Source organism: Oncorhynchus masou, chromosome 28 (assembly GCF_036934945.1).
Source record: "Oncorhynchus masou masou isolate Uvic2021 chromosome 28, UVic_Omas_1.1, whole genome shotgun sequence".
NCBI classification, from domain to species: domain Eukaryota; kingdom Metazoa; phylum Chordata; class Actinopteri; order Salmoniformes; family Salmonidae; genus Oncorhynchus; species Oncorhynchus masou.
In genome coordinates, this window is record NC_088239.1 from 69,701,227 (window position 1) to 69,725,553 (window position 24,327).

General features: G+C 45.2%; 1 protein-coding gene across 18 annotated transcripts in view; it reads left to right on the forward strand.

Moving 5' to 3' along the window:
- The window catches only part of LOC135518164 (formin-binding protein 1-like), a 125,592-nt gene that overhangs the window by 15,412 nt on the left and 85,853 nt on the right, over positions 1 to 24,327 (forward strand). For 17 of the 18 annotated variants that reach the window (XM_064943094.1, XM_064943090.1, XM_064943095.1 and 14 more), the window contains exon 2: positions 23,165 to 23,280. In XM_064943094.1, the coding sequence (XP_064799166.1) occupies positions 23,165 to 23,280 (116 nt within the window). Of the gene's footprint in view, positions 1 to 21,045; positions 21,287 to 23,164; positions 23,281 to 24,327 lie in introns of those variants that run through there. The other variant, XM_064943092.1, reaches the window with a different exon arrangement.

The following is a 24,327-nucleotide window of genomic DNA, read 5'->3' on the forward strand; positions in this document are numbered from 1 at the left end:
CAGAATGTTCTCTCTGTCTCGGTCTGTCTCTCTTTCTCTCTCTGTGTCTTAGTTCATGCTACACTGGGCTGGGTGGGGTGTGGAGGAACTAGTCCCGTCTCCATGGGTAACAGTTTGTGACACGTGCCAGACTCGAATCTTACAATTCGCTTTTTCCCCTGTCTGACAATGATAAGATTATGGCATGTGCCCCACTTGCCAGATCCCTCCTTGAGATCATCCATCTCGTGTTTATGAGCCTGGACCTCTGTGTCTGCCTTAGGCCTGAGGGGAAGACCGTTTCAGTCCATGTACTGATCTGGTTCAGTATCCCTGAAAGTATAGCCCTCATGTTTCATGCATGTTCAATTGGTCTTCCCTCGAGTGATGAGTCAGTACAGGCTAATACTTTTCAGGGTTGGTATCTGGGATCTGACGTATGTCAGAGAGAGTGAATATTGTTAGCAATGAAATAATTATTGAATCATTGCTGGTTGAATGTTGAGACAACACACTTGAGATCCCATATCCAAAGCCAACTCATCCCTGCACTGTATGTAGGCTATAATGATGTGTGTTTTTTAAATGATAAATAGCCTAGATTGATGTGGGTACAGCCATCATGTGTGACCACTCCTGACTCGTCATTGATTTTGTTCTCTTTACTGGTGAAGGCGAATGATTGGCTGATCGCTTCAGTCAGTTCTAGTGCGAGTCTCCAACGGTGACAATTGCCTCAAGGTAAATCTATTCATTCTCCTGCTGTCAGGTGTTCTATAAGAGCCTGACAGGTCTTTGCCTTTGGACGACAGAGAGACAGCTAGCATCACTTCTCACTTACAAATGTAGTCAGATGGCCATGAAAAGCCAATTATGGTCATTCATCTGTGATTTTTCTCCAGTCCAAAAACAGATGTTCCTCTTAAATATTTTGCATCACCGAGCTAACACAAAGAAGAAGAACACCCTCCCACTTTAATTAGGCCTTGTTCCATGTTTCTTCCTTGTAAACTTTTGCATTATTTCCTCTTTACTCTCAAGTCAAGTTTCACTACTGTTCTCTTTGTGACCTCAACCAGAGCCACCAGTAGGGAACTGTGAAATGGACTGGCCAGCTAATGTCAGCATTACATCTGGTGAATTGATCACCTTTTCTCTGTGATTTTAAAACAGGGTGGTATAGAGTAAAGTGCTGGTTGTTGTAGCTCTGCTATAAGCAGACTGCCAGTGCTGATCTCAATCTTCTCACTATCAAACCTTTTTGAGAGAAATATTGGAACAGAGTTACAAATGAGCTCAACATCTTCTGGAGTCTAATAAATATGAAATGAACAGTGTGCCTATCAGCCTGTCTGTTCTCTCAGCCTGCCTGCCTTTCAGCCTGTCTGTTTGCTCATATCTCCACCATCAGGTATTGTTCCTGTTGCTTCCTCACCCTTGACAGCACTTCATTACGCCTGGTGTTGTGTGGATGTTTCCTTTTCGGAGGAAACAGGACCATTGATTGGTCCCCTGGAAGGAGGAACTGTTGTTTCTTTGGCGTTGGCTTGGAGGGAAGCCATTAAATGTTGTGCTGGAGGGGAAATGTACATTAGAAACAGGAAGTTGTTGTGATGCCCTGATAGTTCTGCATCAAGTTCTATCCTGCAGTGTTTCCAGAAATGTACTGTGAAGGATGATAGCGAAAAGAGAGAAAATTAAACCAGACCAGGCATGATATCTATCACAAATCGGTCCACCACCATGTGCTCCCTCCCCAGTGATCTAGAATGCAGGGAAACGGTCGAAAAGCTATTGGCGCACCTCCAAACACAAATTAGACTCAAGGGCCAGATACTTGCTAAAAGTCAATCCTTCCAGTTATCTGCTGCCAATGACTGGAACAAATTCCCTCACTAACTTTAAGCATCAGCTGTCAGAGCAGCTTACCGATCATTGCACCTGTACACAGCTCATCTGTAAATAGACCACCCATCTACCTCATCCCCATACCGTTATTTTTTTGTTTTGCTCCTTTGCACCCCAGTATCTCTATTTGCACATTCATCTTCTACACATCTATCACTCCAGTGTTTAATTGCTAAATTGTCATTATTTCGCCACTATGGCCTATTTATTGTCTCACCTCCCTAATCTCACTACATTTGCACAACACTGTTTATATATGTTTCTATTGTGTTATTGACTGTACGTTTGTTTATTCCATGTGTAACTCTGCTTTGCTTTATCTTGGCCAGGTCGCAGTTATAAATGACTTGTTCTCAACTGGCCTACCTGGTTAAATAAAGGTGAACAAATTATAATAAAAGTAGCTCTGTGAGAATGAACCATATCCTTTTAGGTAGATCCAGCTTCCATTGCTTCCCTGCTCTCTTTCTCTTTTTTCCCCCTCTTTCTTTCTCTCTTTCAATTCAAGGACTGTATTGGCATGGGAAACAAATGTTAACATTGCCAAAGCAAGTGAAATGGATAAACAAAAGTGAAATAAACAATAAAAAGTGGACAGTAAATATTACACTCACACAAGCTCTCTCTCTCATTAGGTCTCTTTTCCTCCTTTCCCCTCTCCTTCTTTCTCTCCATTACTCCTCTTTCAAGACTGCAACTGGTACAGATCTAATGCTCTGATGAACTAAATAGATTGTGTGTGTGGTTCTGGGGGTTCACTAAAGGCTCATTGGGGAGGTTTTTAGTGAGGAAAAGTGGGTTAATTCTGTCTAAAACTCCCCTCAAATCCTTAAATGAATTAGATTAATGCTCAATTTTTGCATAAAAATGTATAACCAGATGTCAGTCCGTGTTAGATTGTAAAGCAGTATAGACCACATCCCAACACACAGTCTCTGTAACCCTATGTGGCCCGAAGCTTTCATGTCCAATGTTCTCTTCACTGCAGATCATCTTCCATCCAGAGCCTAATTAACAGCCTGTCCCTGCCAACATCCATTTCCACAATGGTTTACTCTTTGACACATACCCATGAATGCAGCTAGTCTTCAAATAGCCCTATGGATGTACAGTAGAGTTTGACCACACTGCTGCCCTATGTACATAGAGTCATGGAACACTGGTCATTTTAATAATGTTTACATACTGTTTTACCCACTTTATATGTATATACTGTATTCTAGTCAAGGCTCATCCAATATAATGACTGCTGTACACATCTTTTCTGTTCATAAACAGTCCATACTGTCTTTACACACCATTTATCTGTATATATATTTATATACATTACAGTGGGGCAAAAAAGTATTTAGTCAGCCACCAATTGTGCAAGTTCTCCCACTTAAAAATATGAGAGGCCTGTAATTTTCATCATAGGTACACTTCAACTGTGACAGACAAAATGAGAAAAAAAAACAGAAAATCACATTGTAGGATTTTTTATGAATTTATTTGCAAATTATGGTGGAAAATAAGTATTTGGTCAATAACAAAAGTTTATCTCAATACTTATATACCCTTTGTTGGCAATGACAGAGGTCAAACGTTTTCTATTAACACAAGCATCTTGCTGCAGATAACATCTGCAAATCTGTACGTGACCAATACACTTTGACTTGAACATGCCATAGTGACAGCCAGGAGGCAGAGCAGTATGCAACTAAAACAAAACTCCTTTATTTGGTGGTTAGATGACTGGTGATTTAAGAGAATATCTTTATTCATGGACCGGTACATGGCTGATAAACAGAAATGTCTAGACTGAATTGAACTTCTCTCTCTGTGCGTGTGCGAGAAAGTGTTGCTTCCTCACGTGGTCTAAATCAGCAGAAAAGCAACTGGAAATATATGAGCTTTAGGACGTGTCCTATATACATGTATATTGTAAGAGAGAGTAGCCAACAGATGTAGGATCTTAATTTGAGCCAGTTTGCTATATCAGGAAAATAATCCTATAGCAACAGGAATTGTGAATTATTATGTGGATTATAATTAATGGACATTTTTTGTAAGAAAAAATAAAGTCTGGAATTGTAATTTCCACTTTAAAAACTGCAGAAGCCTTTTTAACCCTAAAATAAACTACATGTTTGCAATTTCCTTCATCGCAGGAAAGTTCTCCTTGAACAGGGTGATTTAAATGAAGATCCTACATCTGTAGCTACCCTGGTCTTGTAAACTTAGCACAGAGTAATGGTATACTGCCCCATCTCAACACTTTAACCTTTATGGCTGCAATGGCCATTCCTTCTGTGTTTATGCCCATACAGACCATGTGGTTACGGCGGTTCCGCGCTGCTACGTGATGTAGAGAGAGGTATTATGCCGTTAGTTTAATATTTATTTACTTTGTTGGAGTGTTGACTTAAGAGAAACATGGGGACAGACACCATACACTGTTGTGTTAACCTGGACAGTGAGTATATCTCTACTTGAAATAAACTCAGCAAAAAAAAGACATGTCCTCTTACTGTCAATTGTGTTTATTTTAAGCAAACTTAACATGTGTATATATTTGTATGAACATAACAAGATTTAACAACTGAGACATAAACTGAACAGTTTCCACAAACGTGAGTAACAGAAATTGAATAATGTGTCCCTGAACAAGGGGGGGGGGGGTCAAAATCAAATGTAACAGTCAGAATATTGTGTGGCCACTAGCTGCATTAAATACTGCAGTGCATCTCCTCCTCATGGATTGCACCAGATTTGCCAGTTCTTGCTGTGAGATGTTACCTCACTCTTCCACCAAGGCACCTGCAAGTTCCCGGACATTTCTGGAGAGAATGACCCTAGCCCTCTCCCTCCGATCCAACAGGTCCCAGACGTGTTTAATGGGATTGAGATCCGGGCACTTCGCTAGCCATGGCAGAACACTGACATTCCTGTCTTGCAGGAAATCACGCACAGAACGAGCAGTATGGCTGGTGGCATTATCATGCTGGAGGGTCATGTCAGGATGAGTCTGCAGGAAGGGTACCACATGAGGGAGGAGGATGTCTTCCCTGTAACGCACAGCGTTGAGTTTGCCTGCAATGACTACAAGCTCAGTCCGATGATGCTGTGACACACCACCCCAGACCATGACGGACCCTCCACCTCCAAATCAATCCTGCTCCAGAGTACAGGCCTCGGTGTAACTCTCATTCCTTCAATGATAAACACGAATCTGACCATCACCCCTGGTGAGACAAAACCGCGACTCATCAGAGAAGAGCACTTTTTGCCATTCCTGTCTGGTCCAACGACGGTGGGTTTGTGCCCATAGGCAACGTTGTTGCCGGTGATGTCTGGTGAGGACCTGCCTTACAACAGGCCTACAAGCCCTCAGTCCAGCCTCTCTCAGCCTATTGCGGACAGTCTGAGCACTGATGGAGGGATTGTGCGTTCCTGGTGTAACTCGGCAGTTGTTGTTGCCATCCTGTACCTGTCCTGCAGGTGTGATGTTCGGATGTACCGATCCTGTGCAGGTGTTGTGACATGTGGTCTGCCACTGCGAGGACGAGCAGCTGTCCATCCTGTCACCCTGTAGCGCTGTCTTAGGCGTCTCACATATGGCAATATATTGCCCTGGCCACATCTGCGATCCTCATGCCTCCTTGCAGCATGCCTAAGGCACGTTCACGCAGATGAGCAGGGACCCTGCTCACCCCTTTTCAATCAGTAGAAAGTCCTCTTTAGTGTCCTAAGTTTTCATAACTGTGACCTTAATTGCCTACCGTCTGCAAGCTGTTAGTGTCTTAACGGCCGTTCCACAGGTGCATGTTCATTAATTGTTTATGGTTCATTAAACACGCATGGGAAACAGTGTTTAAACCCTTTACAATGAAGATCTGTGAAGTTATTTACATTTTTAATAATTATCGTTGAAAGACAGGGTCCTGAAAAAGGGATGTTTCTTTTTGCTGAGTTTACAGGCATTATAGGCAATCTGAGCCCCCTATCGTTCGGTGTATGTATAGTGCCTGGCATGAGGTTGGCTTGAGGTGGATTCTTACTAGTGTGTGATTTGATCCTTGCTCAATGGGCTATTTATAAACAGGTCAGGCTCAAGTCTGGTCAGTGGTTACAAATCCTGTATATGTCAGAGATTTCACCAGGTGCTATTTTAACCAGCTGCACGACAACAAATCCTTGTGTTAGCATATGAAATGTATACACTAGACGTCACTGTAGCACATAGCTGAAATTAAGGTTTTCCTCGCCCGCTGCGGTCTGGGTCTTCATGGGCCTGGCGTGAGTCGCCTTGGAGAGGGATTGAGTCATGCACCAGACAGGGGCTGCTTCTGAAATTAAATAGAAAATGTAATTTTCAATTTAATTGAATATTCAATTTCAATAGTTATATATTCAGTTACAATATGGTAGATATTGCATTCATTGTTTATGTATCAAGCATACGAACTATAATTGAAATTATAATATTCAACTTCTTAGATGCATTCAGATTCAGTTCTCTAAATTAAATTTAAAACCAGAGATCCCGGTACTTTGCCAGCCAGGAAAAGTAGAAGAGAACAGATATAATCAAATGCTCTCTGTGGTAAACAGAAGCTTCTGGCAGTTTCTGAAACCAATGTATCTTGTTGAATAACTTGTGTAAACACCTGGTGGTAAGGGTAGGCAACAACACATTTGCCATGTTGATCCTCAACACGGGGGCCCCTCAGGGGTGCGTGCTTAGTCCCCTCCTGTACTCCCTGTTCACCCACGACTCAAACACCATCATTAAAGTTTGCTGATGACACAACAGTGGTAGGCCTGATCACCGACAACGATGAGACAGACTATAGATATGGAGGAGGTCAGAGAGCAAGACAGAGGAGCTGATCGTGGACTACAGTAAAAGGAGGGCCCGAACACGCCCCCATTCACATCAACGGGGCTGTAGTGGAGCGGGTCGAGAGATTTTCAAGTTCCTTGGTGTCCACATCATCAATAAACTATGGTCCAAACACACCAAGACAGTCATGAAGACGGCACGACAATGCCTCTTCCCCCCCAGGAGACTGAAAATATATATTTTTTAACAAAACAATTTTTTAATTTTTAAAATTATTTTACCCCCCAATTTCGTGGTATCCAATTGTTTTAGTAGCTACTATATTGTCTTATCGCTACAACTCCCGTACGGGCTCGGGAGAGACGAAGGTCGAAAGTCATGCGTCCTCCGATACACAACCCAACCAAGCCGCACTGCTTCTTAACACAGCGCGCATCCAACCCGGAAGCCAGCCGCACCAATGTGTCAGAGGAAACACCTTGCACCTGGCAACCTTGGTTAGCGCGCACTGCGCCCGGCCCGCCACAGGAGTTGCTGCTGCGCGATGAGACAAGGATATCCCTACCGGCCAAACCCTCCCTAATCCGGACGACGCTAGGCCAATTTTGCGTCGCCCCACGGACCTCCCGGTCGCGGCCGGTTACGACAGAGCCTGGGCACGAACCTAGAGTCTCTGGTGGCACAGCTGGCGCTGCAGTACAGCGAGGAGACTGAAAAGATTTGGCATAGGTCCCCAGATCCTCCAAAAGTTCTACAGCTGCACCATCGAGACAATCCCGTCCGGTTGAATTATCGGCTGGTATGGCAACTCCTCTGCATCCGACCGTAAGGCGCTACAGAGGGTAGTGTGTACTGCCCAATACATCACTGGGGCCAAGGTAGAAATGAGCAAATATCTCTTAAAAAAAAAAAATAGTTAAAAAAACTCAGCCTACCTTAGGATTTCCGAAAGTAGGCTACAAGAGAATGAATTGACAAGAAAAGGAGAGAGAGACAGGCAATAGTATGAAATTGACAATCTATCATTAAAATATAAAGAAATACATGCAGCATGTCCATAGCCTATTTATCAGCATTGATTAGTCCATGAATTAAGTGAGGTGACGAACAGATTTGACTCAACATTGACCAACATTTTAGAGGGTTTGACTAACTGAACAGTGGTGTGATTTTACAGTGTAATCTCTGAGATAAAGATACATGCAATCTACATTAGGCCTTTATGTCACTAAGGCAAATGTTTGTGGTGATACTCACTGGTCTAGTGGACAGGTTTGTGTGTGTGTGCACAAACTTGTGTACCGTGTGTCCGTGCATTTGTGAGGATACGCAGTGTGTGTGTGTGTGTGTGTGTGTCTGTCCCCTCGGCCCAGGGGTTACTGACTTCTCCTGTAGAGAGTATTGTTCCCACCCAGTTCGCTGGACAAAGACTCTGTGCTCAGGACCCGGGTCGGCATCTCCCACTAAATATTTGTCCTTGTGGTCGGATGCCCACTCTCGTGAGACACACTGAAGAAATGCATTGACATATTGACATACACAGGGCTCAGAGGAAACCAATATTATGCTCCATTGTGTGCTGTAGTTTATTAGACAGGCCAGGTCTAGAGCTTCTGTTGGTGCATGTACTGTAGACTTGCTAGACTTGCTAATGACTAATGAGTCTGTCCTACACAACCAACCAACCAACCAACCAATTAGGGATATTTTGTGCATCAGAGACTCTCAATGTTAAATAGATATGACATTTAGACTACAGGATATCAACAATAATGCTGTATTACAAAATTACTTTTCCTCTGTTAGTAAAACAGTGATAATATTGCTATACTGACCTGTGGTCCTCACCTTTGGCTCTGTATGTTTCATTTACTAGATAATGAGTTGGATGTTTACCAACAAGTGCCAACAGGATAGCTTCTAGGCGACATCATGTGACTTGGTGCACATATAGGTCCAGTTCAGTAACTCAGCATCAAGCTGTGGGGAGCTTCCTCAAGATGCTCCCTCCTGATCTATTATGTCATACATAGAAACCAAATCTCTCTAATCAGCCTAATATTTGCTACTACTGTAGCCTATGTGATAGTTTTCAGTGGAACTACTTATTCCTTCCTTGTAACAAGGACACAGAGTTTGTCTCTGTCCATGTGAACTGACCAGGAAAACCTCTGTGACGTAGTTAGGCCTATAGCCAAGGAAAACCTCTGGGCCCTAGTTAGGCATATAGCCACGGCATTTTACCTTGTCAGGTCACATGGTCAGGAAAATCACCTCTTAGCCCTCCCTACACATAACATCTGGTCCACACTTCTATTCTACTATTATGTAAAGGATCACTGACTGAGACAATTACTTCTAAGCCCTTTTTAGCTATTGTCATTTTCCTCCTCTTTAAACACCCAGCAGAACATCTGTCTCCTCTGTGCCCCTGCCCCCCCACCCCCCACACACTCCTCTGTTGGGACATCTGGTGTCCCTCTCTCCACGTTTCCTGTGGTGGAATGGTATTTCTGGAGGAACAGTGGGAGACTGCTTTTTAATGTGTTCTGTCTGTCTGCATTATAGTAATACTGGTGGTATACCGCAAAGAGACTCCTAAAATAACTTGCTACATACAATTTATAGAATTTCCCTTGTGAAGAAAAGGTTTAGGCCAGATGATGAGTATAAGATACGTTTGAAACCATGATGCTTTAAAAAAAACACTCCTATTTAGGATATTTCTGTGCTTATGCGGTAATATGCGGACTATGTTTAGGCTTATCTTTAGCACCTGATCGGTGTGTGCATGTATACCAGCAGCATACCACCCTGCATACCACTGCTGGCTTGCTTCTGAAGCTAAGCAGGGTTGGTCCTGGTCAGTTCCTGGATGGGAGACCAGTAGGAGGCACTCTTTCCTCTGGTCTAAAAAAAATATCCCAATGCCCCAGGGCAGCGATTGGGGACACTGCCCTGTGTAGGGTGCCGTCTTTCGGATGGGATTTTAAATGGGTGTCCTGACTCTCTGAGGTCATTAAAGATCACATGGCACTTATTGTAAGAGTAGGGGTGTTAACCCCAGTGTCCTGGCTAAATTCCCAATCTGGCCCTCAAACCATCAGTCACCTAATAATCCCCAGTTTACAATTGGCTCATTCATCCCCCTCCTCTCCCCTGTAACTATTACCCAGGTCGTTGCTGCAAATGAGAATGTGTTCTAAGTCAACTTACCTGGTAAAATAATAAATAATGTTTTTTTGTGATTTACAGAAACATAGTGCCAGTGAGCTCGGGCTTGGGCAGGAGCTCACCGGAGCTGAGTACCGGCACCTCTAATTTTCAACTGCTTGAGCTCCTGTTCCTTTTATAGAATATTAGCTCTAAAGTATTGTGGAGCTCCTGCACCTAAAAATTAACAGTACCAGCACACAAAATGAGTATCGGAACCTATTTCAGTCCAAGGCAAACACTGATAAGTAATCAGGTAGGCCTATTTTATGACATTTCCACTGAATCAGAGCATGACATTTTTCCCTTTCACGCTAAGTGGTTATCGAAAGGGAAAGAGCTGGAAACATTTTTCAAATACATTCAGGAACTATTTGTTATTCTCAATGGATGTAAAAACATACTTTGTTTGCTTGCGGTTTGAGGTGAGGAAAACAACATTACTTTGAGAAGCTCCACAGGTCATTCGTGGTGGTGAGTTAAGCCAATCAGAATTTTTATTTATTTATTTATTTCACCTTTTTTCAACCAGGTAAGCTAGTTGAGAAACTGTGACCTGGTCAAGATCAAGCAAAGCAGTGCGACAGAAACAACAACACAGAGTTACACATGGAATAACTTGTTATGGCTGCAATCCCCCTATCGGGATAAGTGTCATCAACAACCTCTGAATAGCATAGCGCTACATTCAATAAATATTACTACAAATATTTATATTCATGAAATCACAAGTACAATATAGGAAAACACAGCTTAGCCTTTTGTTAAAAACCTCTTGAAACTAGGGGGCAATATTTTCATTTTTGTAAAAATAACATTCCCAAAGTAAACCACCTGTTTTTCAGGACCAGATGCTAGAATATGCATATAATTGACAGCTTAGGGTAGAAAACACTCTAAGGTTTCCAAAACTGTCAATATATTGTCTGTGAGTATAACAGGACGAAAGCCTAAGAAAAATCCAATCAGGAAGTGACTCACGTTTTGAAACAGTTGTCTAGCATAATGCTATGCTAGGCTATTGATAAACTTACACATGCTTGTCTTGCTTTGGCTGTAAAGCATAATTTCGAAATCTGAGATGGCAGGGTGATTAACAAAAGGCTAAACTGTGTTTCACTATATTTCACTTGTGATTTCATGAATATGAATATTTTTTGACCGTTGCGCTATGCTAATTAGTGTAGTTGATGACAATTCTCCCGGATCCGGGATGGGTAGTTCTAAGATTAATCCACCTGTCATGTCAGATTTTGAAATTATGCTTTACAGCGAAAGCAATCCAAGCGTTTGTGTAAGTTTATCGATCGGACAACAGAACATTAAGTACACTTAGCATCAGGAAGCTTGGTCACGAAAATCAGAAAAGCAATCAAATTAATCGTTTACCTTTTGATCTTCGGATGTTTTCACTCACGAGACTCCCAGTTACACAACAAATGTTCCTTTTGTTCCATAAAGATTATTTTTACATCCAAAATACTTCCGTTTGTTTGTCGCGTTATGTTCAGAAATCTACAGGAAAGAGCGGTAACGACAACGCAAACGAAAATTCCAAATAGTTTCCATAATGTCCACAGAAACATGTCAAACATTTTTTATAATCAATCCTCAGGTTGTTTTTAAAATATATTCAATAATATATAAACCGCAAATGTCTTTCACAGTAGGAGAGGGAAAAGCAATACCTGTCCGAACTCTGTTGCGTGAGCAAATTTCATGTGACCACTTGACGCGATGTTATCGTTCTGGCTCATTTTTCAAAATAAAAGCCCGAAACTATGTCTGAAGACTGACACCTTGAGGAAGCGATAGGAAAAGGAATCTGGTTCATATCCCTTTAAATCCAGCAAAGGGGGGCTATGGAACATGGAGTTTTCAAAATAGAAGCCCCTCCCTGTTTTGTTTTTCCTCCGGGTTTCGCCTGCAATATCAGTTCTGTTATACTCACAGACAATATTTTGACAGTTTTGGAAACTTTAGAGTGTTTTCTATCCAATACTAATAATAATATGCATATATTAGCAACTGAGACTGAGGAGCTGGCCGTTTACAATGGGCACCTTTTCATCCAAGCTACTCAATACTGCCCCTGCAGCCATAAAAAGATAAACAAGCGCACAGTCAATAACACAATAGAAAAAAAAAGAAAGTCTATATACAGTGTTTGCAAATGGCATAAGGAGGTAAGGCAATGAGTAGGCCATAGTAGCAAAGTAATTACAATTTAGCAGATTAACACTGGAGTGATAGATGAGCAGATGATGATGATCAGATCATGGTGTGTAAGTAGTGATACTGGTGTTCAAAAGAGCAGCAAAGTAAATAAAAACAATATGGGGATGAGGTAGGTAGGTTTGGTGGGCTATTTACAGATGGATTATGTACAGCTGCAGCAATCAGTTAGCTGCTCAGATAGCTGATGTTTAAAGTTAGTGAAGGAAATGTAATTCTCCAGCTTCAGCGATCTTTGCAATTCCTTCCAGTCACTGGCAGCAGAGAACTGGAAGGAAAGGCGGCCAAAAGAGGTGTCGGTTTTATGCACTTCCTAAATACTATCAGATCTCCAAATGGGCACATTTTATGTGCCTAAATTTGCACGCATGCCAGGGAGCCTATAGGCCTACTTATATGCGCGAGTGTCCTAGGTCAACATTGAGAGGAGCGCTCCAAACAAAAGACAATGAGTAAATTGACAAAACTTGGAATGAAATAAACCAACACTTGTTTAGCATAGGTTGTGCACTCTGCAAACAATGTGTCCACTCCGACAATGATAACGGGAAGACTGGAATAATGATATTGAATGCATTAACGTAAATTACCATAACCAAAGTAACAAACATTGTAGATTAGAAATTATTTTATTGTAGATTAGAAATAATGTACTACTGGTGATATATGTAATGGGGAATTGATAGACACTAACTATCAAACACAAACAATTCACACAATGAAGTTATGAAATAATGAAGGTGCACAAATTGGTGGGAGAGCACGCAATCTGGAGAGAGAAGTGCATCTGGGCGCATGGTCAATCCGACATCTGCATTGGCCATGCAGCATTTACGGTGTTACGGCCTCAGCCCTGCCGTGCAGCATTTACAGTGATACGGCCTCAGCCGTGCAGCATTTACAGTGATTTGGCCTCAGCCCTGCCGTGCAGCATTTACAGTGATTTGGCCTCAGCCCTGCCGTGCAGCATTTACGGTGTTACGGCCTCAGCCCTGCCGTGCAGCATTTACGGTGATACGGCCTCAGCCCTGCCGTGCAGCATTTACGGTCAGCCCTGCCGCAGCAGCATTTACGGTGATTACGGCCTCAGCCCTGCCGTGCAGCATTTACGGTGATACGGCCTCAGTCCTGCCGTGCAGCATTTACGGTGTTACGGCCTCAGCCCTGCTGTGCAGCATTTACGGTGTTACGGCCTCAGCCCTGCCGTGCAGCATTTACGGTGATACGGCCTCAGCCCTGCCGTGCAGCATTTACGGTGTTACGGCCTCAGCCCTGCCGTGCAGCATTTACGGTGTTACGGCCTCAGCCCTGCAGTGCAGCATTTACGGTGATTACGGCCTCAGCCCTGCCGTGCAGCATTTACGGTGATTTGGCCTCAGCCCTGCCGTGCAGCATTTACGGTGTTACGGCCTCAGCCCTGCCGTGCAGCATTTACAGTGATTTGGCCTCAGCCCTGCCATGCAGCATTTACGGTGTTACGCCTCAGCCCTGCCGTGCAGCATTTACGGTGCAGCATTTACGGTGTTACGGCCTCAGCCCCCTGCCGTGCAGCATTTAGCCCGGTGCAGATTTACGGCCTCAGCCCTGCCGTGCAGCATTTACGGTGTTACGGCCTCAGCCCTGCCGTGCAGCATTTACGGTGATACGGCCTCAGTCCTGCCGTGCAGCATTTACGGTGTTACGGCCTCAGCCCTGCTGTGCAGCATTTACGGTGTTACGGCCTCAGCCCTGCCGTGCAGCATTTACGGTGATACGGCCTCAGCCCTGCCGTGCAGCATTTACGGTGTTACGGCCTCAGCCCTGCCGTGCAGCATTTACGGTGTTACGGCCTCAGCCCTGCAGTGCAGCATTTACGGTGTTACGGCCTCAGCCCTGCCGTGCAGCATTTACGGTGTTACGGCCTCAGCCCTGCCGTGGCCTCAGCAGCATTTACGTGATACGGTTACGGCCGTGCAGCCTCAGCCCTGCCGTGCAGCATTTACGGTGTTACGGCCTCAGCCCTGCCGTGCAGCATTTACGGTGATACGGCCTCAGTGCAGCATTTACGGTGATTACGGCCTCAGCCCTGCCGTGCAGCATTTACGGTGATACGGCCTCAGTCCTGCCGTGCAGCATTTACGGTGTTACGGCCTCAGCCCTGCCGTGCAGCATTTACGGTGATACGCCATTTCAGCCCTGCCGTGCAGCATTTACGGTGATACGGCCTCAGCCCTGCCGTGCAGCATTTACGGTGTTACGGCCTCAGCCCTGCCGTGCAGCATTTACGGTTGGCCCTCAGTTGCAGCATTTACAGTGATACGGCCTCAGCCCTGCCGTGCAGCATTTACGGTGTTACGGCCTCAGCCCTGCCGTGCAGCATTTACGGTGTTACGGCCTCAGCCCTGCCGTGCAGCATTTACGGTGATACGGCCTCAGCCCTGCCGTGCAGCATTTACGGTGATACGGCCTCAGCCCTGCCGTGCAGCATTTACGGTGTTACGGCCTCAGGCAGCATTTACAGCCCTCAGCCCGCCGTGCAGCAGCATTTACGCAGTGTTACGGCCTCAGCCCTGCCGTGCAGCATTTACGGTGTTACGGCCTCAGCCCTGCCGTGCAGCATTTACGGTGGTGTTAGCGTTACGGCCTCCTCAGCCCTGCCGTGCAGCATTTACGGTGTTACGGCCTCAGCCCTGCCGTGCAGCATTTACAGTGTTACGGTGCAGCATTTTACGGCCTCAGCCCTGCCAGCAGCATTTACGGTGTTACGTGGCCTCAGCCCTGCCGTGCAGCATTTACGGTGATACGGCCTCAGCCCTGCCGTGCAGCATTTACGGTGCCTCACGCAGCATTTACCTCAGCCCTGCCGTGCAGCATTTACGGTGATACGGCCTCAGCCCTGCCGTGCAGCATTTACGGTGTTACGGCCTCAGCCCTGCCGTGCAGCATTTACGGTGTTACGGCCTCAGCCCTGCCGTGCAGCATTTACGGTGTTACGGCCTCAGCCCTGCCGTGCAGCATTTACGGTGTTACGGCCTCAGCCCTGCCGGCAGCATTTCAGCCTCAGCCCTGCCGTGCAGCATTTACGGTGTTACGGCCTCAGCCCTGCCGTGCAGCATTTACGGTGTTACGGCCTCAGCCCTGCCGTGCAGCATTTACGGTGATACGGCCTCAGCCCTCAGCCCGTAGCATTTACGGTGTTACGGCCTCAGCCCTGCCGTGCAGCATTTACGGTGTTACGGCCTCAGCCCTGCCGTGTAGCATTTACGGTGATACGGCCTCAGCCCTGCCGTGTAGCATTTACGGTGATACGGCCTCAGCCCTGCCGTGCAGCATTTACGGTGTTACGACCTCAGCCCTGCCGTGCAGCATTTACGGTGTTACGGCCTCAGCCCTGCCGTGTAGCATTTACGGTGATACGGCCTCAGCCCTGCCGTGCAGCATTTACGGTGATACGGCCTCAGCCCTGCCGTGCAGCATTTACGGTGCAGCATTTACGGCCTCAGCCCTGCCGTGCAGCATTTACGGTGTTACGGCCTCAGCCCTGCCGTGTAGCATTTACGGTGTTACGGCCTCAGCCCTGCCGTGCAGCAGCATTTACGGTGTTACGGCCTCAGCCCTGCCGTGCAGCATTTACGGTGATACGGCCTCAGCCCTGCCGTGCAGCATTTAGCATTTACAGTGATTTGGCCTCAGTGTTACGGCCTCAGCCCTGCCGTGCAGCATTTTAGCCCGGTGCATTTTACGGCCTCAGCCCTGCCGTGCAGCATTTACGGTGTTACGGCCTCAGCCCTGCCGTGCAGCATTTACGGTGTTACGGCCTCAGCCCTGCCGTGCAGCATTTACGGTGTTACGGCCTCAGCCCTGCCGTGCAGCATTTACGGTGATACGGCCTCAGATCTGCCGTGTAGCATTTACGGTGTTACGGCCTCAGCCCTGCCGTGCAGCATTTACGGTGATACGATACGGCCTCAGCCCCTCAGATCTGCCGTGCAGCATTTACGGTGTTACGGCCTCAGCCCTGCCGTGCAGCATTTACGGTGTTACGGCCTCAGATCTGCCGTGCAGCATTTACGGTGTTACGGCCTCAGCCCTGCCGTGCAGCATTTACGGTGTTACGGCCTCAGATCTGCCGTGCAGCATTTACGGTGTTACGGCCTCAGATCTGCCGTGCAGCATTTACGGTGTTACGGCCTCAGCCCTGCCGTGCAGCATTTACGGTGATACGGCCTCAGCAGAAGTCAGGGCATTTATACTTCTTTGCGGGGCAGTGCAGAGCTGTTGTCAAGGAAGTGAGTTTGTGTTTTCTACAGGATGTACTGCCCCCACCTACCATCAACCAATCATGTCAATGCAGAGCTGTACAGAACCCTCTGCATACAAAATTTGGGAGGCGCATGGCGATGCAGTACGGAGCTGGATTTGACCTTTGCATGACTCTGGAGGCTGAGCAATTGTGTCACACCCTCCATATGGAGCCTCCCACCACATTTTTGGATCAAGCATAAATTGGCTTTTAGCCTCCGCAATGGATTAGCTCACTGAGATGTTACTAAAACAATCTCGGTAGACCAACAGCCTATTGACCAAACAATCGACGAGTCTACTAATTGGCATCAGCCGTATATTAGATATCATTCCCATATTTCAGATGACCTGCTAGGAACACTGACCCTCACCTCTCTGGCTCTTCCTAATGGCCTATTGATTTCCTCTTGTGACTCTGACATGGGATTTTATTGAGAGCACTGACCTGTAAAGATGTGTTGGAGGTAGTTGTAGTGGCTATACAGCCTACAACAAATGGAGTGTAACTTACTGTATGGTTTGACAAAGACCAGTCCTAGCCTGTCGTGATTGGAGGCGTCTTTGAGTCAGCCTAATCCTGGCTAGCATCAGCAGTATTCCATTAGTATGAAAGTACAACAGCAAACCACCAACTTGTGGTTATGTGCCAACAAATGAATCTGAATATAAAAAGCTTATATAGGAGGTTTCTCTAGATCTGTGAACATTACTTGCCCATCTAGTATTTTGGAAGGTTCTGAATGGATGATTTCATTATCTTTCCTTTTATCCTCTTTCACAACCCCTCAGAAAGAGAGGGCACCAAGTCAAACATTTCATCAGAAGTTTTTGTCTTCCTTCTTCTAAGACCTGTCGTAGTGAATCAACATGTAACAAGGCTTACAGGACAATTATTATGCCGGTCTTGTTTCTGGCTGTTGAATTGTAGCTCTTTGGTGTTCTGTTCTGACAGAGATTAAAAAGAAGCAACCACAGCAGTCCCTCTGGAAAACTGATGTGTCAATGGAATGTGTTTTTTAGTGTGCAAGCGAGAGGGAGGGAAATAGAGAGGGGGGTCCAATAGAGATTGAGAGGGGGGAGTGAGTACTTCAATGATTTGCAGACCCTCTCTGAGTGTTGTTGACCGATCACCTTCAGGGGCCTCTACCGCCCCCTGTGGCTTAAATAAGAAGTGCACAAACCAGGTTATTACCTAGGGGGCTTTATGCATAATCATTGCATTAGTTTACAGTAGCAACAAAAGTCATCTTTTACCTTTCATTCCATGTTAGAAAAGTGGGGAGAGGAGGAGTAGGAGGAGGAGAGAATAGGAGGATGGGAAGGAGGTGGTAAGAAGAAGAGTGGTTTGGGATGCAGCCAGATAGTCCATTCTCATACACAGCGGCAGCAGCATTCTAGTGGTGGCTAATGTATTATATAGAATCTGGCTGCTGTCCACACTGTGTCTGATATAAAAGGCAGAGCAGCCTGGATTATACCAGGAGTGATATGGTATTGTAGCACAGAAAGAGAAGGAGAGAGAGGCGCTATGTCCCATAGTCATGTTTTCATCTGAGGTGTTTTCAATATGAAGGCAGATTTTATATAGACTTCAGAAATTGATTGAACCAATGATGAAGTGTTTCATGAAGCGGAACCCCAAGATGCTGGTGAGCTTTGACTGTCTGCCCCTCCCTTTTTTCTGCTGTTTTGATGTCAAGGTAATAGAATGTGGTGATGATGGCTCTGTGTGATATTAGGGTGAGCCTTTGATACAGATTCCCTCTCTGTAGTTTTCCTTGATATTTTGTTCCAATGTGCCTGTTATTCAACATTTATTAGCCCTTTTCCGCCTGTGGGAATCGTCTGGCCAAGGGTTTGTCCTTTTTTACTGGAAAGCCAGTCTCTCTCTTTCTTTCTCTCTTTCTTTCTTTCTTTCTTTCTCTCTTTCTTTATTTCTTTCTCTCTTTCTTTCTCTCTCGTTCTCTCTCTTTCTTTCTCTCTCTCTTTCTTTCTCTCTCTATTTCTTTCTCTCTTTCTTTCTTTCTTTCTTTCTCTCTCTATTTCTTTCTCTCTTTCTTTCTTTCTCTCTTTCTCTTTCTTTCTCTCTCTTTCTCTTTCTTTCTCTCTCTCTTTCTCTCTTTCTTTCTTTCTTTCTCTCTCTCTCTCTCTCTCTCTCTCTCTCTCTCTTTCTTTCTTTCTTTCTCTCTTTCTCTCTTTCTTTCTCTCTCTTTCTTTCTCTTTCTCTCTCTCTTTCTTTCTTTCTCTCTTTCTCTCTTTCTTTCTCTCTCTTTCTTTCTCTCTTTCCCTCTTTCTCTCTCTCTCTCCCTCTCCCTCTCCCCCCCCCACAGTCCTGCTGCTGTGTGTTGTCCCGGTAATGAATGAGGTGATGTTGGTTGTCACTGCATTAGTCTTAGTCAGTGGTCCCTCTTTCTCTCCACTCCAGTGCCCTCCCTCTTAATTCCTCCTCTTCTCTCCACTCCACCTCTTTTCCTACCCCCTTTTTTCCTCTACTCAATGAATCATTCCCCGTCTCAGGTCCCACTGAGACCACCTCACACCTGACGGAACATTTAGCTTGCGTGCTCCCAGGCTATGGCTGGTCTCAGATGTAGAGTGTGTGTAGGATTGTGAATGTCTGTCTCAGTCAGTACTGCATCTCTTGCTCCGGGACCCTCGCTGCTTTCAGACAGAGGAGTGCTTCTCTCAGACAGACCAGATTTTGGTCAATGTGGAAATGGGGACAAGGAATAACATATTGCTCTTAAACTTCAGAATTGTCTGGGGAATGATACCCTTTCTAACCTAACCACAGTGAGGCTGCCTTAGCTATTACTCTGGGAAGGGGAGGTTTGGACCTTTGTTGGATTTTAACGTTGGACAGGGGTGTACCTTTCCCCTCTGCAACTATAGAATACCATGCTGCCTCAACTGAGAAGGGTAATGTGACTTTATTTTTTTTGTGCAAAATCCTAATAATTGATGCATCAACAAGATCTGTGTTGGATTCCAGAGGATATCACTTGAAAACATTCATTTAAACACTTATTTTTAATATTGTCATCCTCGTGTGTGTGTGTGAAGGGTGTGCGAGTGTGTGAAGGGTGTGCGAGTGTGTGAAGGGTGTGTGAGTGAGTGAAGGGTGTGCGAGTGAGTGAAGGGTGTGCGAGTGAGTGAAGGGTGTGCGTGTGAGTGAAGGGTGTGCGTGTGAGTGAAGGGTGTGCGTGTGAGTGAAGGGTGTGCGTGTGAGTGAAGGGTGTGCGTGTGAGTGAAGGCGTGTGAGTGAAGGGTGTGCGAGTGAGTGAAGGGTGTGCGAGTGAGTGAAGGGTGTGCGTGTGAGTGAAGGGTGTGCGTGTGAGTGAAGGGTGTGAGTGAAGGGTGTGTGTTGTGCGGGTGAGTGAAGGAGGGTGTGCGTGTGAGTGAAGGATGTTGTGCGTGTGAGTGAAGGATGTTGTGCGTGTGAGTGAAGGGGGTGTTGTGCGTGTGAGTGAAGGGGGTGCGCGTGTGTGAAGGGGGTGCGCGTGTGTGAAGGGTGTGCGCGTGTGTGAAGGGTGTGCGCGTGTGTGAAGAGTGTGCGAAGGGTGTGGGAGTGTGCGAAGGGTGTGCGAGTGTGCGAAGGGTGTGCGAGCGAGTGAAGGGTGTGAGTGAAGGGTGTGCGTGTGAGTGAAGGGTGTGAGTGAAGGGTGTGCGTGTGAGTGAAGGGTGTGTGTTGTGCGAGTGAGTGAATGGTGTGCGTGTGAGTGAAGGGTGTGTTGTGCGTGTTAGTGAAGGGTGTGTGTGTGTGAGTGAAGGGTGTGTGTTGTGCGTGTTAGTGAAGGGTGTGTTGTGTTAGTGAAGGGTGTGTTGTGTGTGTGAGTGAAAGGTGTGTGTTGTGCGTGTTAGTGAAGGGTGTGTGTTAATTATAGCACTTATGTATTTGGAAGAACAGCATTGTGTGTTTCTATGGTGAGATCCTGTTGAGTCGCTGCTATACAGTGTTTTAATGAACCAATCACTGTGGGGAGATCTGCTGAATCTAATTGACACAGAGGCTGACAACGAGCGTCGAGCCCTTCCTCAGGGAAGAAGAGAAAGAGGGAAGAGGAACGCATGCTGTAGAGAGAGAGAGGGGGGAGTGACAAATAAATAATATGATAGAGAGGAAGGTACTAGGGCTTCTTTTTTAAATCAATCGAATAGCCAATTGTTTTGCATCTCACATCTCTTCACATGAGTGGGTTGGTGAGTGGGCTCATGAATGAGTGGTTGTTGCAACTGAGGGACGTTGGTGTGAAAAGACCCTCCAACTGAATGTTGCCCTTGTTTGCCCTAGATGGCAAACTGAGGGACGTTGGTGTGAAAAGACCCTCCAACTGAATGTTGCCCTTGTTTGCCCTAGATGGCAAACATCCATGTTTTATTACAGTACCAAGCTACATTCCTGGTTTGATGCTTCCATTCATCCCTACATTAACAATCATCATGTATTAAAAATGTGTTTGCCTTCATGTTGGCTGTAGCATTATGTTCATTGCAGCAATTGTACAGACCCCCCCCCCCCCCCCACAAAGACCGAAATGTTGAGCATCAAGCACTTATGTTAAGCTGTTCAACCCACATCCACTTCCTGTGTCTGAGGCAGCTAACTGTAGCAGTCAGGCAGTGTAGTAAAGGGATTAAAGCAGCACAAAGACGCCCCACTCAGAACCCTGTCGCGCTCATACGACTGGTCTGGGACAGTAGCTCAGTGACAGCTGGGGAATATACTGCATGAAGTGCTGCAGGCAGCTTTGGTTGGGTTGAGGAGGACAGACATTGGGTTTGGGTTGAGGTGGACTACAGATGATGGAGGAGAGGATGGGGAACTGTTGGAGCTATACCAAGGTGAATGTAAAACTAACCCTAACCAAGCTGTATCGTCTGTGTTCCTTTGCTAGTACTGTCAATGGACGGATGGTCAATGGACGGAGACACATCATTGCACATCATTCTGAGGGGTAGGCTACTCGAGTGTGTGATCCACTACAGTAGGGATGTTTTTTTGTAGGCTGTTGTACAGTGTAACTGTTGTATATGGACGAGCCTGTTTGTAGTGTAGCCTATTTCTATTCTCCAGACATTTTGGCTGAAATCAGGTGTTTTAACAACGTGATAGATAAGGCAACATTATGCAGCATCCTTCAGTATTCTACACATGCTTAGGTTATATGACAGAGGAGAGACAATGCATAGAAATTATGAATTTGACAATCATGCACCTTTTCGTTCCTGTTAGACTGTACAGTACTGATGAGGGACAGTGTTTAGGCGGAATAACTATTAAGCTATGAATAATGTACAAGGCCATTGTGGGTTAGGGTACTCTAAAACTAGTCTACAGTTGAAGTCTTTACTTGAGTGAAGGAGACTGAATGGGTTTCTGTAAATGGTGAAAAGTCCCTCTGAGTCAGGGCCAGTTCATCGGTGGAGGCGTTTCTGCTTGTAACCAAAATAGCTTACAGCAATACTACAGGGTTACAGTGTTTATTCTTGTAACCTCAATACTGCATAGCTACAATGTTTCTTCTTGTAACCTCAACACTGCGTAGCTACAATGTTTCTTCTTGTAACCTCAATACTGCATCGCTACAATGTTTCTTCTCTCAATACTGCATCGCTACAATGTTTCTTCTTGTAACCTCAACACTACATGATTATTGTTTCTGCTTGTAACCAAAGTACAGCAATACTACAGGCATCTATTATCCCATAGAGGACAATGTGGGTCATAGCCACACTATTAGCTGTTTATGGAACCTCCAAACATCACAATGTCGTCACAAACATGAATTACACCTATCAATAAGTCAATCATTTTATCTGATTGGTGGCTTTGGCTGGTAAGTCTCTTTTGGAATTGGTACAGCTAGCTCCAAGAAGGACTAGGCACTAAGGTAGAAAGGCCAGCTTGTTCCACTGTTAAATTCAATTACCTGAACTCTTTTTATTCGACACTATTAGCTTATTAGAGGGCAGGTGTGCAAAACAGACTTGGATAATAAGTTAGATGCACTATGCAGAAAAGCGCTCTGCCATTTCCTTGTTGCTAAAATTTGAATAGTTTGCCTAATTTCAGTTTGGCAAAACAATCAAGTAGTGTAGAGAATTATGGTACCACCTAAACTGCTGTGAAATACCTTTTCCATAAACAAAAATATTATATCTTCAGCTGTTTGAATCTGGTGTACAAAATCGAAAGTGAAAGACGCAAAAACAAACATTAAAAATGGGACGCATAGGAATAGTGCATATAGAACAGATCTACCGCATCTTGGACTTTCTTTCAAAGAGAATGACAGATCTAATATTTCACATCTCTATGTGAATTTTGTCGGGTCGTCTAAAAAGTTACATGTTGGAGCTTTAAGTGTCCACAGCAAAGTGAAGGAGTATAGCTAAATGTTGACTGTGAAACCTTTGGCCTTAGTGAAGGGAAAATATTAGCACGGCGTTGTGAGTAATGTGAGCAGGCGTTGTACAGCCATTATACTGTATATCTAGAAACGTTAAACTCGTTGGCATTTCAGTACTACTGGCAAAAAGTGAGGCTAACATGTTGTCAACATGTAAAAGGTCATGTAGGAAACTTTTCGTCCTCGCAGCTAGAAAGGAATTGCGTTTGTGGCACTGAAAATCCGCCACAACAAAATCGCAGAACGCTCTTCCTAAGTATTGGGATGTTATATTCATGCCTGTTTTTCTTTCTCTCTCTTCTGTTTGCAGGATCAGTTTGATAACCTAGAGAAGCATACACAGTCAGGCATCGAGTTCGTGGAGAGGTACAGTAAATTCGTCAAAGAGAGATCGGATATTGAAATCAGCTATGCAAAGCAGATTAGGTGAGTGTTTCTGTTTTGCCCTGTTATGATACTGTAAGTCTAGTTCTCTGTCTAGATATTTCACCAGTGAATGGATAGTATTCTTCAATAATTCAATCATTTTGGCCTTTTTCCAAAATTTTGTTACATTACAGCCTTTTTATAAAATGGCCAAAATCGTTTTTTCCCCTCATCAATCTACACACAATACCCCATAATGACAAAGAACCATTTTTGCAAATGTATCAAAAAATATATGTATCACATTTACAGACCCTTTACTCAATACTTTGTTGAAGAAACCTTTGGCAGCAATTACAGCCTCAAGTCTTCTTGGGTATGATGCTACAAGCTAGGCGCACCTGTATTTTGGGAGTCTCCCATTTTTCTCTGCAGATCCTCTTAAATTCTGTCAGGTTAGATGTGGAGCGTCGCTGCACAGCTATTTTCAGGTCTCTCCAGAGATTTGTGATCGGGTTCAAGTCTGGGCTCTGGCTGGGCCACTCAAGGACATTCAGAGATTTGTCCCGATGGCACTCCGTTGTTGTCTTTGCTGTGTGCTTAGGGTTGTTGTCCTGTTGGAAGTAGAACCTTTGCCCCAGTCTGAGGTCCTGAGCACTCTGGAGCAGGTTTTCATTAAGGATCTCTCTACTTTGCTCCATTTTCCCTTTGATCCTGACTAGTCTCCCAGTCCCTACCGCTGAAAAACATCCCCACAGCATGATGCTGCCACCACCATGCTTCACCATAGTGATGGTGCCAGGTTTCCTCCAGACGTCACACTTGGCATTCAGGCTTCTCTGATTTCATCAGACCAGAGAATCTTGTTTCTCATGGTCTGAGAGTCTTAAGATGCCTTTTGGCAAACCCCAAGGGGACTGTCATGTGCCTTTTATTGAGGAGTGGCTTCCGTCTCGCAATTCTACCATAAAGGCCTGATTGGGGGAGTGCAGCAGAGATGGTTGTCCTTCTGAAGGATCTCCCATCTCCACAGAGGAACTCTGGAGCTCTGTCAGAGTGGATGTCGGGTTCTTGGTCACCTCCCTGACCAAGGCCATTCACCACCCA